General features: G+C 45.7%; 1 protein-coding gene across 1 annotated transcript in view; it reads right to left on the reverse strand.

The window, feature by feature from the left end:
• TMEM86A (transmembrane protein 86A) overlaps positions 1-16,539 on the reverse strand; it is a 71,949-nt gene that overhangs the window by 19,664 nt on the left and 35,746 nt on the right. Inside the window, exon 2 of the mRNA XM_068260875.1 lies at positions 4,751-5,015. Coding sequence (XP_068116976.1) covers positions 4,751-5,015 — 265 coding nt within the window. The remainder of the gene's footprint in view (positions 1-4,750; positions 5,016-16,539) is intronic.

A 16,539-nucleotide genomic window follows, 5' to 3' on the forward strand; every position in this document is an offset into this window, starting at 1 on the left:
TTTTGATATCAGTTATAGTAAATGTGAAAATGGCTTGTGTTTTAAAGCTATATATGCTTAAAATGAAAATTTTCAACCAAAAATATGTAAATATCTCAAATTGCAGTAGTAAAACTTTCAGAAACGGGTTATTCTATATGTTGTCTGTGCAGAGCTGTTAAAATTATGTAGATTATTTTTTAGGTACACTGCAGGGGAACTAAATCGACATGGAAATTTGGATTTTAGGAGTGAAAAAGTGATAATTATGCGATCCTAGTGATCAGGTGATCAGGAGCCAATCAAAATCACTCCTCATTCATTCCAGAAGGTGCCAGCTGTTAAAGTGGACAAGAATGGCGGAGTAAAAATCTACAATGCGTCAGAAACTAGCGTTCATAGACAGGATGTAGATTTTAATACGCATGGTCCTCAAAGAGAAACCATGACCAAGAATTGAACTTCATCCCAATCAGTAACGGATACCCCCTTTTACATGAGAAATCTATTCCTTTTCACAGACAGACCATCAGGGGGCTCTGTATGGCTGATATTGTGGTGAAACCCCTCCCACAGGAAACTGTGAGGACCGTGGTACTCCTGGCAGTTTCCTGTCTGTGAACCTTGTTGCATTGTGGGAAATAGCTGTTTACAGCAGTTTCCAACTGCCAGAAAAGCAAGCAGCAGCTACATCACCTGCCAGCAGTAAAAAATGTCACCATGTGATAAATGTCAGAATGTAAATCAGGGATTTTACACATTTTACAATGGGCAAACACTGACTAAATAATTTATACATAATTATTGTAAAAATGAAGCACTTTTTTATTACATTATTTTCACTGGAGTTCTTTTTTTTCATATTAACCACTTAACCATTTCAGCCCGCGGGGATTTTTCACCTTATGGACGAGAGGAATTTTCACCTGTCAGCGCTACTCCCTTTCATTCCCCAATAGCTTTATCAGTACTTATCACAGCAAAATGATCTATACCTTGTTTTTTCCGCCAGCAATTAAGCTTTCTTTGGGTGGTAAATTATGCTAAGAATTATTTTAATCTAACTGTATTATAATGGGAATAATAATAAAAAAATGCATTATTTTTCAGTTTTCAGCCATTACAGTTTTAAAATAATTAATGCTACCATAACTAAAATCCACACATTTTATTTGGCCATTTGTCTTCGTTATTTAAATGTTAAAATTATACCCCTAGTTTAATGTATGGTGACAATATTTTATTTGAAAATAAAGGTGCACTTTTTCAGTTTTACATCCATCACTAATTTTTAGCCCAATATTTATTCATTTTATGTCCTCTTGACATAAATAACCATTTATTTTTATTCCCCAAAGTTAGTAGGTGTGTTATACTATTTGGCCACAAGATGTCCCTACTGAGCAAAAATCCCATTAGCGTACAATGTACGCTAATGGGGATACAATGTATCACTACATTGTAACCAGGGAAGTGACGTAGGCTTCCATTGGAAGCCTCCGATCACAGCAGCGGCAGGGAAGTTATGAATAGAAACATTGTTTCCATTCATAAATTTAACGATTGGGCGGCGGAAACCGGTGGAAATCGCGCGGAAGATAGCGCGGCGGCTCCATTTACAGAATAAACACTGTTTTTGAACAAAAACAGTGTTTATTCTCGGCGGACATGCTCGGATTGGCACAGGGGACTTTTGTCCCCTGCAGCCAATCCCCTCTGCTAGCAGCAGCAGCGCGATCGCGCGCATCTGCCCGCTCGATCGCCTGCAGACCACACAAATTGCAGGGACGTGACTAGCGCGTCCCTGCGGCTCTAGCACTTGCCGCTGCGGACGTGAAGCTCACGTCCGCGCGGCTGAAAAGGTTAAAGAGGGAATGATGATAGAAATAAATGGTTTAAATTCAAAAATGTTGTTTGCTTATGAATTTTTAGTGACGTATGTGGCAGGGGTGTGGCTAGGGGTGGGTCTTAAAGTGTCCCTCTTTCTCATCCTAAAAAGTTGGGAGGTATAATAAAACTCCTGCTTGACTGAGAAAGAATACACAACTCACCTCACCAGTATCCAGATCAGTGCTGCAATTCTTCCTCCTGTCCTCCGGGGGAGCCCTTTGGTGAGATCACCAATTGTCATTGTGTGACTGACAGCATGCTCACCCATGAGATTGAGAGGGAGGAGGAGATAAATTCTAAATGCCGCTGTACTCTCTGCCTGCCTGGGGGTAACCCAGGCTCAGGATTACTGCTAGCAGGCACCTGGCTTTTGAAGCCCTTCTGCAATTTATGTGGCCTGAGGAAGTGGGCAGAGCCCTACAAAACGCATTGCCTGTGCTTATTAAAAATTCATTATATATATATATATATATATATATATATATATATATATATAGATATATAGATATATAGATATATAGATATATAGATATATATAGATATATGAATTTGTTGTTATTGAGGTAAGCCACCTCCCCCCCTTTTCTCTTTAACTCCGTTTTATACACTTCTGTGCTCCTCTTACCCCCTGTGAGCTAGCAGCATGCATTTTCACTCCGAGCCTGGATTGGGAATACGGCCAGGGAGGTTAAAAACTGCTCTCCTGTACCTGAGGCAATCAGAGGCATTCTGAACTTTAACCCTAAATTTTCAACCTTTATAAACAAAAGTCAGCTTATAGGAATAATCCATTAAAGAGGAGCTGTTAGGTATAGGGTCTCAGAAAAAAAAACACATATATCAGTAGCTAAATATTGGCTGTACTTACATTACATATGCATTTCACTGTCCATGTTTGGATTTCACAGAATTTTTATATAGTATTTGCAGAGAATGATGCTCCTGACAGCTCATGGCAGGTTCCATGTTTGTCTGTCTCCTATGAAGCCCATTGTGATGTCATGTCCTCCCTGCTTCCTGATGATTCCACTCACAAAAAAGATCCTAATAGACAACACCACTGTGCAGTGAATATTAATTAGCCATGTGGCTAGGAACAATAGCGGACTCATGCAGTATACTCTGCTGTGTGATTTTTCAGTGCTGTGAGCTGGACTGCATTACAAGCTGCTGTAACATGAGCCTGTAACTTTTCACTAGCAGCGGAGGGGACGACCCAAGGTGGGGAGAAGCAGCCCCAGAATGCTTTGCAGTATGGTATGCGGCCTCTCGTCCTACTTAAGAGCTTGGGAATAACAGCCTTGCTGTTCAGCACACATCAAAAGTAAGAGAGATTTTTAACTTTAAGTATTGCCTTTTTGGCTTCCTTCTAAACTGTTTAAAACAGGAGAATAGAGGTTTAAATTAGCTTTTTCAGCCTGACAGTTACTCTTTAAGAATGAGGACTGCAGATACAACTTAAAGTGAACCAGATACGAAGCACCCTCATGTACAGTACAGACTAAAAGTTTGGACACACCTTCTCATTCCAAGAGTTTTCTTTATTTATTTTCATGACTATGAACATTGTAGATTCACACTGAAGGCATCCAAACTATGAATTAACACATGTGGAAGTTTAGTACATAACCAAAAAGTGTGAAGCAACTGAAAATATGTCATATTCTAGGTTCTTCAAAGTAGCCACCTTTTGCTTTGATTACTGCTTTGCACACTCTTGGCATTCTCTTCATGAGCTTCAAGAGGCAGTCACCTGAAATGGTTTTCACTTGACAGGTGTGCCCAGTCAGGTTTAATAAGTGGGATTTCTTGCCTTATAAATGGGGTTGGGGCCATCAGTTGCGTTATGGAGAAGTCAGGTGGATACACAGCTTCGTTCCATTGATACTACAGAAAGAACTTTGGCAACTGGAGAAGCCAACCTATGCTAATCCCCAATTATCTCTATAAAGGTCAACTACTATATCCCTACCCAGAGGTAGAACTACTGAGGAAGTAAGGGGGGGGGGGGGAAGGGGGGCGCTGTGGGGGTCACACGTTATGATTGGCCAGAGTCTTTGTGGCCACACTTGTTATACGATTACTGGCAGGTGGGGCCCTTGACCACAAGGGAAAGGCATGCGGACGTAGGGGGCCACACGATTTGTAATTATGCCAGTCCTCAAGTTGCTCTTCTAGAAACAGTTCCAGCATGTGGCCACCTCCAGTATTACAACCAGGGCTGTGGAGTCAGAGCAATTTTGGGTACCTGGAGTCGAGGTTGGTGGTTTAAATTTTTGGAATCAATTCCATAGTCTATGTAAAAATTAGACTAAAGAGTCAGAGTCGAGGAGTTGGAGCAAATTTGGGTACCTGGAGTCTGAGTCGGTGGTTTCATAAACTGAGGAGTCAGATGATTTTTGTACCGACTCCACAGCCCCCGATTACAACAACCCCACATCCTCATCAGTAGAGAAACAGCCCCACCTAGTGACCAATCAATGTGGTGCTTACTATAAAAACTTCCCTGAAGCGTCAGAGCAGCAAAATTTACTATGTTAACGCTGCCACTACATAAAGTCACAGACACCACCTGGCAGTGCCAGTAAGGTGGGCACCGGGGACCTATAGAGGGGTCTACCGACCATGCAGAGGTCAACATTTCAAAATGATTTTCACAGACATAAAAAGGCGTTTCATCTTTAATGCAAGGCGGAAAAAAAAAAAAAGTAGAAACACTTTTTTTTAATCCTCTAAATAAAAAAAGCTGTGTATAGCTAAATGATCCCTTGGCTAGCACTTTGCTGACCAGCAGGGGGCAATGATATGGTCCACATCAGTGAAGGAGAACAACCATGCAGAACTCCCTGACACAATAGGCCCGTCACTGTGCTTCACTTACCATGGACAAAGTAGCCCTGTTCCTGCCATATCAAGAAGGCATCTCCAACCGCCGAGAAAATTAACCCGGCCAAGATCCTCTTGGCGCTGCGGTGGCTGACCAGGAAATTGACCCCATGGGCAAGCAGGAATACCCACAGGCAGAAGATGGGCAGACACTTGATCAGGGCACTGAACCAGGACGGGCTGGACGTTGGCAGCCAAAGCACAAAGTAGACACAGGTGGCCTTGAAGAACGGAACCAATTTGGGCCCCTCACACTTCACCTGGAGAAAGAGAGAAAAAGGTTCAGTCCTTTACTCCTCTATCAACCGAAATATACAGTCTATTTATAGGACAAGTGAGAGGGTTATGGAGGCTGCCGCATTTCCTGTTAAACAGTACCAGTTGCCCGGCAGCCATGCTGATCAATTTGGCTGCAGTAGTGTCTGCATACCACCAGAAGCAAGCATGCAGGTTAATCTCGTCAGATCTGACAATAATGTCAGAAACACCTGATCTGCTGCATGCTTGTTCAGGGTCTATGGCTAAAGTGTTAGAGGCAGAGGATCAGCTGGCCAGCCAGGCAACTGGCATTGCTTAACCACTTCACAACTGAGGGGTTTTACCCCTTCAGCATCCGAGCAATTTTCACCTTTCAGCGCTCCTTCCATTAATTCGTCTATAACTCTTTCATTACTAATCACAATGAAATGAACTATATCTTGTTTTTTTTCACCACCAATTACCGTAGGCTTTCTTTAGGTTGGACATTATGCCAAGAATTATTTTATTCTAAATGTGTTTTAATGAGAAAATAGGAAAAAAATTTGGGGGAAAAAATTATTTTTCAGTTTTTGGCCATTATAGTTTTTAAATAATGCATGCTACTGTAATTAAAATCCATGTAGCTTATTTGCCCATTTGTCCCGGTTATTACACCGTTTAAATTATATCCCTATCACAATGTTTGGTGCCAATATTTTATTTGGAAGTAAAGGTGCATTTTTTTCATTTTTGCGTCCATCCCTAATTACAAGCCCATAGTTTATAAAGTAACAGCGTTACACCCTCTCGACAGAAATATTTAAAGAGTTCAGTCCCTAAGGTAACGATTTTTTTTTTTTTATTGTAATTTTTTTTTATTAAAAAAATAAAAAAAAAATTGGGGAGTGTGGGAGGTAATGAGTTAATTTATAATGTCAAACGATTTATATATGAAAAATGCTTTTGGGTGTAGTTTTACTATTTGGCCACAAGATGGCCACAGCAATTTTTTGTGAATGTGTCCTGTAAGCGTAGGAAGTACGCTTACAGGAAGTGTAATGAGGTTGGGAAACTTTTTTTCACAATGATCGAGCAGCTTCTCACGGAAGCATGCCGATCATTGCTGCGGGGAGTTAGATCAATGAACGGGAACAGTTTTCCCGTTCATTGATCTCCAGGTGAGAGGCCGGCGGCGTGCACAAGCGAGCGGGAGCACGGTCAGCAGCGGGGTTGCGTATATCTATGCCCCGGGTGGGGAAATGAAGTTAAAAGGGGCGTAGATATACAGTACCTTGGTGGCGAAGTGGTTAAAGAAACTCTGAAGCTAAAATCTCCTTTCTACGTTCTATTTATGTTAAGCAGTGTTAGTAGGCCTAAAACGCCACATTCCCACGGCAAAACGAGGGGTTTAGACCCCCAAATCTCGGGGCAAACATCCATGACTTTCTTGCTCGTGGATTTTGCTGCCCGGGGAGGCAGATCTTAGCGCAGTAGCTCTGCCTCTACTGACGTCAATCTGCCCGCGGATCTCCGCCTCTCCCCGCCCCTCTCTGTGAAGGAAGACTGAGAGGGGCGGGGAGAGGCGGCGATGGTTGCAGATTCACTACAGTAGAGGCAGAGCAACAGCGCTAGGCTCTGCCTCATACAGGAAGCGCTCCCTGAAATTTCCCCCGGGATTTGGGGGGTCTAATCCCCTCGTTCTGCCGTGGGAATGCAGCGTTTTAGGTCTACTGATACTGCTTAACATAAATAGAAGGTAAAAAGTAGATTTTAGATTGGCTTCAGAGTCTCTTTAAAAGGAAATAAATATGGCAGCCTCCGTATCACTCTCACCGCTGGTTCACCTTAGGAGGGGGAAGCTTCTGAATCCTAATGAGCGAGTCAGGTAAAAAGGGCCGCTGCATGGCCAAGGACATGTGGGCGCCGCCATAGGCCATAAAGTGAATTACAGCTATAGCAGTGCTCAGTGAGTAATTTGGGTGCCGGCAAAAGACAGAGCCGAAATGACTATAAAAACAGCACAATTCAGCCGCCAGCAATAGCTGGAAGCCAAGCTGCATCTTACCCTCAGTGTACCACACGTTGGAGGGGTAATAATGATTACCACCCCCGGGAAATTTGCCACAGCAGGGTGAGCCATTTTTCAGCTTCACCCTGCTCCCAAATTTCCCGATGCCTTTTGAACATGGATGGCCTAAGGACCGTCCTCAGCCATCCCAATCCAGCACCGGCAGATTAACTGAAAATAGCTGGTACTTTCTGGGTAACATGAAACTGTATTACCGCGTTTCCCCAAATTTAAGACATCCCAAGAAAGTAACACCTAGTAAATATTGTGAATATGTTCGAAATATAACACCTACTCCTAAAATAAGACCTAGTAACAGTTAGACTGCAACCCTCAATTTACCTCCCTGCTGCTAGCGCCCGAGCCTGCGGGCGGGCGGCTGGCGGGGGTGGAAGTTGTAAAGCAGGAGGGCGGGGGAGAGCAGGTCTGCTGCTAAGGGGGATCCACAAGTCTGACAGCCACAAGGGCTTATTTAGCAGGGAGAAGAGGGGGAATCTGCCTATATACACTAAAGGTGATGGCTACCCCCGGAAAATATAAGACCTCCCTGAAAATAAGCCCTAGCACATTTTTTGGAGGGTATATTAATATAAGACAGTGTCTTATTTTCGGGGAAACACGGTATCTGTACTATCCCTGCTGGTTCATATAGTTTGTTGTGCTATATTTACCTGTTCAGAGTTACAATACGTGTTGGAACAATATAAACTGAATGGGTGTACACAGAACCTTGAAAACTGTCCACTTAAAGCGGAACGGACATAGGTTTAAAAAAATAAGAGTTTCACTTACCTGGGGCTTCTGCCAGCCCCCTGCAGCCATCCTGTGCCCGCAAAGTTACCATACAATCCTCCGTTCCCCCGGCCCGGCTCACTTTCACACCACGCAGTTGGAGTGCACTGCGTCTGCGCAGCCCTAGTCACACGTGGCCTCATTCTCGCTCTGATCGCCGGGATTGTACAGCACAGGTGAAGTAGAAATTTTCTCGTACTGCACCTGCGCAGGATGTTCCTGGCTACTGGAATACGTACGGGGATACGCGTGGCCAAGGCACAGTAGATGTCGACTTAGAAGTAGACGAAAAGTGAGCCGCGGCGGGGGAGCGGAAGATCGTTTGGAAACGGCGAGGGCACAGGCCGGCTGCAGGGGCTGGCAGAAGCCCCCAGGTAAGCATACTTCGGTTCCGCCTTAAATTTCAATATGCTATAACAGGGCTACAGGATCTTAGCCAGGCCATACTGAAGTCCACACAGCTCCATTTTCAACTACAGGGAGTAGTAACAGTCAAAAATAAAAAATCGCCACAAAACTAGTTAATGCCCCAAAAATATACTGTATGTAAGCCCATTTATTTCTTATAGGAAACCTGACATGGGGGGAAAAAAAAAATGTATGCATACCTGGGGCTTTCTCCAGCCCCCTTCAGGCTGATCGCTCCATCCCAGTCTTCCCGGGACAATCCAATCTCCCGCTGGACGGCCTGGTACATCACTGAAGTCGCACTAAATCTCATGCACGACCCAGCCGTGCTCCCAAGGTCAGGAGCGTTCTGTGCTTACATAGTACTACTGCACAGGTGCAGAATTCTCCCAGCCATGCGAGCGCGCGCAGCCGGACTGCACATGCGCCAACTGGTGGATTTACCAGGCCGCCTAGTGGAGGATCAAGGTGGCCTAGGGGGACAACAAGGGAGCAATCGGCCTGAAGAGGGCTGAAGGAAGCGGCATGTATGTATAATTTTTTTAAGGCACACTTTAAACAGTTTTAATAGACTTTTTCCTACATTAACAAGCTTATCTCAGCATGCAAATAACAAAGCTTACTATTTCGGATAAGATAAGGACACTATTACCAGAAGGTAATTACAGTAGCAAGTAAAAATTATGTGAACCCTTTGGTATTTTATGGATTTCTGCACAAATTGTTCATAAAATGTGATCTGATCTTCATCTAAGTCACAACAACAGACAATAACAGTCTGCTTAAACGAATACCACACCAATAATTAAATGTTTCCATGTTTTTATTGAAAATACCGGGGTCAATTCATAAAAGGCTGTGCGGGGGGAAAAAAATCTGGGCGGGAAAATACCGCATTCAGTATTTTAGACTTCTGTGTGCTAATTCATAAAAAGGTTTACAGTTGCAATAGAAGTTCGGGGGATTTCCCGAACTAAGCTGGCGGTAACATGAGAAGCTGCCTGAGTTGATACATTTTCTCCGTGCAGAGACAGCATTACAATAAAAGAGGCATCCCCAACTTCCCTTTAGATGTGCAATTTTTTTTAACTGCCTCTGTTTGCCCTAAATCTGTCTATTAGGCTTTCTAAACAATCTATTTAATTGCCAGATACATATAAAACCGTAGCAGGAGAATTGGGCGCAGGATACAGCCGGTATATGGCTGATCCTGCTGCTGCACAACTTCCCGGCCGTGTTAAATACTATTCCCCCTCCAGGATGGTGAGGAATGAAATAATTCTGCTTCCAGCGATTGCTGGAAGACGAATTATTGTGTTTTAAAAGTAACTTCAGCTCCGTCCGTCTTCTGACGGCACCGACATAACTCACTGAGCGCCGCTATAGCAGCAATTCCTATTACAGCCTATGGTGGTGCCGGCTGCACCCAAATCTACCTGCGCTGTAATTAAAGCGCTAGTAACTGCCACAGCTTAGAAGAACTTCAAGAAATGTTACTCACGCAGGCTTTCTGATGTGAAATATATCTGAAAACAACAGGTACCTTAGAGGTTAATTATTTGTGTGGTATTAGTTTAAGCAGACTGTGATTGTCTATTGTTGTGACTTGGATGAAGATCAGATCCCATTTTATGACCAATTTGTGCAGAAATCCATATAATTCCAGAGGGTTCACATACTTTTTCTTGCTACTGTAAATCACCCCCTCTTTTTACACAGTTATGTACACCTGTTGTCTAGGTAATGTTTTCTGTGGGAGGTAAGATTTTGCAGTAGGGAGGGAAAATTAACAATTTAAAAATTAACAGCTGGGTTGAAAAAAAACAAAAAGCTGGAAGTGATTTCACTTTTGGCATCACAGAGAAACAGTAAAGATGGAAACCAGCAGAAATATTATTTTCTTTTTTTCCATATCACATTTCCTCGAAATCTGTCACTGAACACCAAACACAACAGGATAGGTAAACTAAATAAGTCATTTCTTATTGGATGATAATTTTTTTTCAGTTAATATGGCGTTTCATTCCTCTTTAAAGTGTTAAAGATCCTCATAAATGGATTGGTTATTTGAGAGCTCTGGTCACCAACAGAGAGACTAGCCAGACGGCAGCAGGACTCGGTCAATAATCACCAATACAAAGCGCAGACAGCCTGACGAGTTTAACCGCCGCCAGTCTATTCCGGCTGGGCTGCCGCGTGCGCGAGGGAGAGAGGCTCCCACTGTGCTCACAATTAGTTCCTGCAAGGTGATTAATAATTGACGGCCGGCACAAATGTCATAATGCATTTCACTCGCGCCCGCACTGAATCACTAATTGATCTGATTAAATTACTTTTCCGCGAGGAGCCCGTTCCAAGCAGTCCCACGAAATCACAAGTCAGAGCAATATGACTAATCCCCAGATGAAAGGCAGGGCTGTATAATCCCCCTGCTTACAGAAATGCTTGAAATAATTGTAGCTTTCTCAGACTGGTTCAATAGCGAGGGTGCGAGACGTGCGCTAAAGTGCAGCAATCCCTGGCAGACCACCAGGCATCTCATCTGACTGCAGCAAACATTGTGTACCGTGTCTGCAATAGCCTGTCCTTCCTTTAAGGGAACCCAAGGTGAGCGTGATGTGGAGGCTGCCATGTTTAGTTGCTTTTAAACAATACCAGTGGCCTGGAAGTCCTGCTGATCTATTTGGCTGTAGTAGTGTCTGAATCACACACCTGAAACAAGCATGCAGCTTGGGCAGCATGGTGGGGTAGTGGTTAGCTCTCTCACCTTGCAGCGCTGGGTTCCCGGTTCAAATCCCAGCCAGGTCAACATCTGCAAGGAGTCTGTATGTTCTCCCAGTGTCTGCGTGGGTTTCCTCCGGGCGCTCCTGTTTCCTCCCACATCCCAAAAACATACAGATAACTGGCTTCCCCCTAAATTTGCCCTACACTATGATACATATACTACACAATACATACATGGACATAGGACTTTGATAGGGATTAGATTGTGAGCCCTTCTGAGGGACAGTTAGTGACAAGACAATATACTCTGTACAGCGCTGCGTAGTATGTCGGCACTATATAAATACTTAAAAACAAAAAAAATGCAGCTAATCTTGTCAGATCCAACAATAATGTCAGAAACACCTGATCTGCTGCATGCTTGTTCAGGGGCTTTGGCTAAAAGTATTAAGAGGCAGAGGATTAGCAACACAGCCAGGCAACTGGTATTGGTTAAGAGGAAATAAATATGGCAGCCTCCATATACCTCTCGCCTCGGATTCACTTTAACGCCCACAGGCTTACACCCACCCTAAAGACCAGGCTATTTTTACAATACAGGGCTGTGCAGCTTGGTCAGGGTGCTGCACAGCCCTGCAACTCAGCACACAAACAAACTTTACCTCCTTTTAGTGTCCTTAAAGAGAGTCTGAAGCGAGAATAAATCTCGCTTCAGACCTCATAGTTAGCAGGGGCATGTGTGCCCCTGCTAAACCGCCGCTATCCCGCAGCTTAACGGGGGTCCCTGATCCCCCAAATCCCCTCGGTGCAGCGGGGGATCTCTTCCTGGTTGGGGCAGGGCTAACCGCTGCAGCCCTGCCCCACGCGCGTCTGTCAGTGTGTATCTCCGCCTCTCCCCCGCCCCTCTCAGTCTTCCTTCACTGAGAGGGGCGGGGGAGAGGCGGCAATGCGCCGCTGATAGACGCGACTGGAGGCAGGGCTGCGGCGGTTAGCCCTGCCTCCAGGAGCAACCAAGTCTGCGACCAAGTGTCGCAGTGGGGGGTTTGGGGGTGAAGGGACCCCCATTTAGCGGCGCTATTGCGGCGGTTTAGCAGGGGCACACCTGCCCCTGCTAACTATGAGCTCTGAAGCGAGTCTCGCTTCAGAGTCTCTTTAACCTCCCTGGCAGTCTATTAGAAACCGCCAGGGGGCAGCGCAGCACTATTTTTTTATTTTTATTTAAATCATGTAGAGAGCCTACGGCTCGCTACATGATAGCCGCTGTACAGCGGCATCCCCCCACCCGCTTCGATCGCCTCCGGCCATCTTTGATCAGGAAATCCCGTACAAAGAATGGGATTTCCTGAAGGGCTTCCCCGTCGCCATGGCGACGGGGCGGGATGACGTCACCGACGTCATGACGTCTAAGGGAGTCCCGATCCACCCCTCAGCGCTGCCTGGCACTGATTGGCCAGGCAGCGCACGGGGTCTAGGGGGGGGGAACAGCACGGCGAACAGCAGCGATCGAGCGCAGAGCGGCGGCGATCGGAATGCACACGCAGCTAGCAAAGTGCTAGCTGCGTGTTGCAAAAAAAAAAAAAGTGAGCAAATCGGCCCAGCAGGGCCTGAGAAATCCTCCTGCGCTGCATAGCCCAAGCTCAACTCGGGCTTACCGCCAGGAAGGTTAATAGGACACTCTGCCGGAGGTATCTGATCGCTGCTGCGATCTTTGTTTGTTTTTTTTGTGCCGGCCAAATCGCCATAGGGAGGCGATAGGCACTTATCCCCGCCACTCATAGGCATCAGCCTATGAGAGGGCTCTATCTGCAGGCCAATCCGTGTGACAGATGTACAGCGCTGCAGGAGATCGCAGCGCTGTACAGAGGTAAACAAAGGGGAATTACTCACCCTTTCGGCAGAAAACGGCCTGCTAGCCGAGAACAATCACAGAGCTCTGCTCCGTGAAACGGCAGGTAACGATCGCGCATGCACGCACGCGTTCCCTGCCAAACTGCAGCTCCAAGACTTGACGCCAATTGGCGTTAGGCGGTCCTGGGGCCTTCAGTTATCTATGCAAAAGAGCTTCTTTGAGCTTTCTGACTCACTGGGTCCAATACAGTCCTGTTTTCTGAAGCACTTAACCAGCCAAAAAACAGTGAGAGAGACAGCTTACGATAAGGTTTTACTGCAGGAAAGTTCAAATGGTGATTATTTCTGCTTTGTTTTATAGCTGAAGAGAAAGGGTGTGGTTTTAAAACTGCAACTGTGACAGAATGATGCAATGTTATAAAGGAAAAAAAAAACTATATAACTGAAAATAAAAATATGAGACTCCTTTCTTTGCTACTAATGTTCTACTCATTATCCGTACTACACATACAATTCATTATATCATAAACTTTTTTTATCTCTTCAAGTTTGCTTTAAAGGGACCCTGCAGCCAGGAAACATGGCTGGTATAAACAGATTATATGAAAATAACCTAAACGGTCAGAGGTTACCTCCCTTGAAAACTACATGACACATTTGGCATCAGTTCTACAACAGGTGTAAGGGCCGGTTCACAATTGTTGTAAAAACGCATCCGTGGCTCAGTTTTGGGGCAGGGACCGGATCTGCAGGATTTTCACAGACCCGGATCGCTCCCGGACACACGGAGGGGTAGTGAAGGGCAGTGTAAAAACGGATCTCCCTTTACATAGGCTATTCTTGCACACAAAACGGAGGGAGATCCGCATTGCCTACTGCCTGCTCCTCCCCTTCACGTCACCCCAATAGGTGTCCCCCAGGAAGCCCGAGGGGGTAGCAGACAGGAGGTAGTGGGCACAGCGGCGGGGGGGGGGGGGGTCGCCCCCGCCTCATCTGGGTCACCCCTTTCACGTTCCCCCTCCAGCTATTTGCAGTAGTGTTGTCCGGATCATGAACGATTCGGATCTTTGATCCGAATCTATTTTGTGAGTCGAATCATCCGAATCATCAAAATGAGTGATTCGGATCGCATAAGGGGCGGGGCCAGGAGCAACACGCCCCTTCTCAGCGGGCAGCGGGGTCCTGGAAGCAGAGCAGAGATGGATCGCTCTGTTGGAGGGGAGGCAGCCTTGCACAGCCACAGGTAGATGAGAGGGAGGGGACATGGGTGCCACTGCCAGATATGTGTAGAGCACACATACTGGCTATAAGGTGCTGCTCATTATAGGCTGTCTGTTCCAGCTTTTGATACAGTTGACCATGAAATCCTGCTTAAAGAGACACTGAAGCGGAAAAAAAATATGATATAATGAATTGGTTGTGTACTATGAATAATTACTAGAAGATTAGCAGCAAAGAAAATATTCTCATACTTTTATTTTCAGGTATATAGTGTTTTTTCTAACATTGCATCATTCTATAATATGTGCAGATTACACAACACTCAGCATTCAAAATGATTCTTTCAGAGCAGTCTGTGAAGTAATGACCTCTTCCCTAGCAGAGAAAAAGTAAACAGTTCACTTACAGTTGAGATAATAAAAGTCAGATAACAGCCCTCTCCACAACTAACTTAGTCGGAGAGCTTAATGGCTTGTTTGCATAGTGATAACAACTGGAGTTTCTCAACTCTTCCTGTACTGGAAACAATTAGACTGATGTATCTGATCTTTTAATGTTTTATTTCTTAGCTGTACTACACATACAAATAATCATAATTTTTTTTTCGCTTCAGTGTCTCTTTAACAGACTGCAGGAGTACTGTGGCATCAGTGGATCAGTCCTCCAGTGGTTCAGATCATTCCTGACTGACAGAACACAGAGAGTATCCCTAGGTCCTATAATATCCAAACCTGCACCTCTACAATTCGGAGTGCCACAAGGATCAATCCTATCCCCTCTGCTGTTTGCAATCTACATGTTGCCAATCGGTACACTTATCCAACGACATGGCCTGACGTACCACTGCTACGCCGATGACACACAGTTATACCTGTCCTTCAAACCTGGTGGAACAGACCCTACTCCAAAAATAAACTCTTGCTTAGCTGAGCTACAGGCATGGATGAATGATAACTGGTTGAAACTGAATGCTGACAAAACTGAGGTCCTGTTTGTCCAAAGCCAACACTCGCCATCAAAACAGCTCTATCCTAAAGCAACACCAATCAGGATTGGGAATTCAGACATAAACAGCTCCAACCTTGTGTGCAGCCTTGGAGTACTAATCGATGGGGGAATTGAGTTTCAGAAACCAAATTTCATCTGTAGTTAACCACTTGCCGACCGCGCACTCATAACGCGCGTCGGCAAAGTGGCAGCTGCAGGACCAGCGACGCAGTATTGCGTCGCCAGCTGCAGGCTGATTAATCAGGAAGCAGCCGCTCGTGCGAGCGGCTGCTTCCTGTCAATTCACGGCGGGGGGCTAAATGTAAACACAAGCGGAAATAATCCGCTTTGTTTACATTTGTACGGCGCTGCTGCGCAGCAGCGCCGTAAGGCAGATCGGCGATCCCCGGCCAATCAGCGGCCGGGGATCGCCGCCATGTGACCGGAGACAGCCTGTCACTGGCTGCACAGGACGGATAGCGTCCTGTGCAGCCCGGCTTACCAGGGGGGGCCAGGTAGGAGAGGGAGGGGGAGGATTTCGCCGCGGAGGGGGGCTTTGAGGTGCCCCCCCCCCCCCCCGCAACACCCGCAGGCAGGAGCGATCAGACCCCCCCAGCACATCATCCCCCTAGTGGGGAAAAAAGGGGGGCGATCTGGTCGCTCTGCCTGCACGCTGATCTGTGCTGGGGGCTGCAGAGCCCACCCAGCACAGATCAGCTACAACAGCGCTGGTCGTTAAGGGGGGGTAAAGGGTGGGTCCTCAAGTGGTTAAATCTTCCTTCTTTCATCTGAAGAACATTGCAAAGATTAAACATCTGATTCCCCCAGAGGATCTTCCAACCCTAGTCCACGCCTTCATCACATCACGGCTGGACTACTGCAATGCCCTTTATGCTGGCCTCCCTAAAAAGGACCTGCGTCGCCTACAATTAATGCAGAATGCTGCTGCCAGATTGCTAACAAACCAGCCTCGCCACTGTCACATTACACCGATCCTTCGCTCACTGCACTGGCTACCAGTAGAATGGAGAATACTCTTCAAGATTGGACTGCTGACATTCAAATTCCTGCACAATCTGGGCCCTGGATACATGAAGGACTTGCTGAAGCTGCACCACACCTCTCACAACCTCAGATCAGCAATTTCTATAAACTTGGTCACTCCCAGAGTGCACCTCAAAAAATCTGGAGATAGTGCCTCCTATCATGCTGCCCCTACTCTTTGGAACTCCCTGCCACACCCAGTAAAGACAGCACCATCCCTGGAGCTATTCAAATCCAGACTGAAAAGCCACCTGTTTAGCCTGGCAATTCCAGACTTATAAAATTCTTCCTCTGTACCACGATGGTCGGAGCCATGCTTATGCGCTTTGAGTCCCATGGGAGAAAAGCGCTTTACAAATGTTATTTGTTGTTGTTGTTGTTGTTGTTAGTTGTGCACAGTGAACACATTGGAAGCTTTTGGCTCAGCTCAGCACAGCTCAGTAACTTTGCAG

The sequence above is a fragment of the Hyperolius riggenbachi genome, chromosome 11 (genome assembly GCF_040937935.1).
Source record: "Hyperolius riggenbachi isolate aHypRig1 chromosome 11, aHypRig1.pri, whole genome shotgun sequence".
Classification (NCBI taxonomy): Eukaryota; Metazoa; Chordata; class Amphibia; order Anura; family Hyperoliidae; genus Hyperolius; species Hyperolius riggenbachi.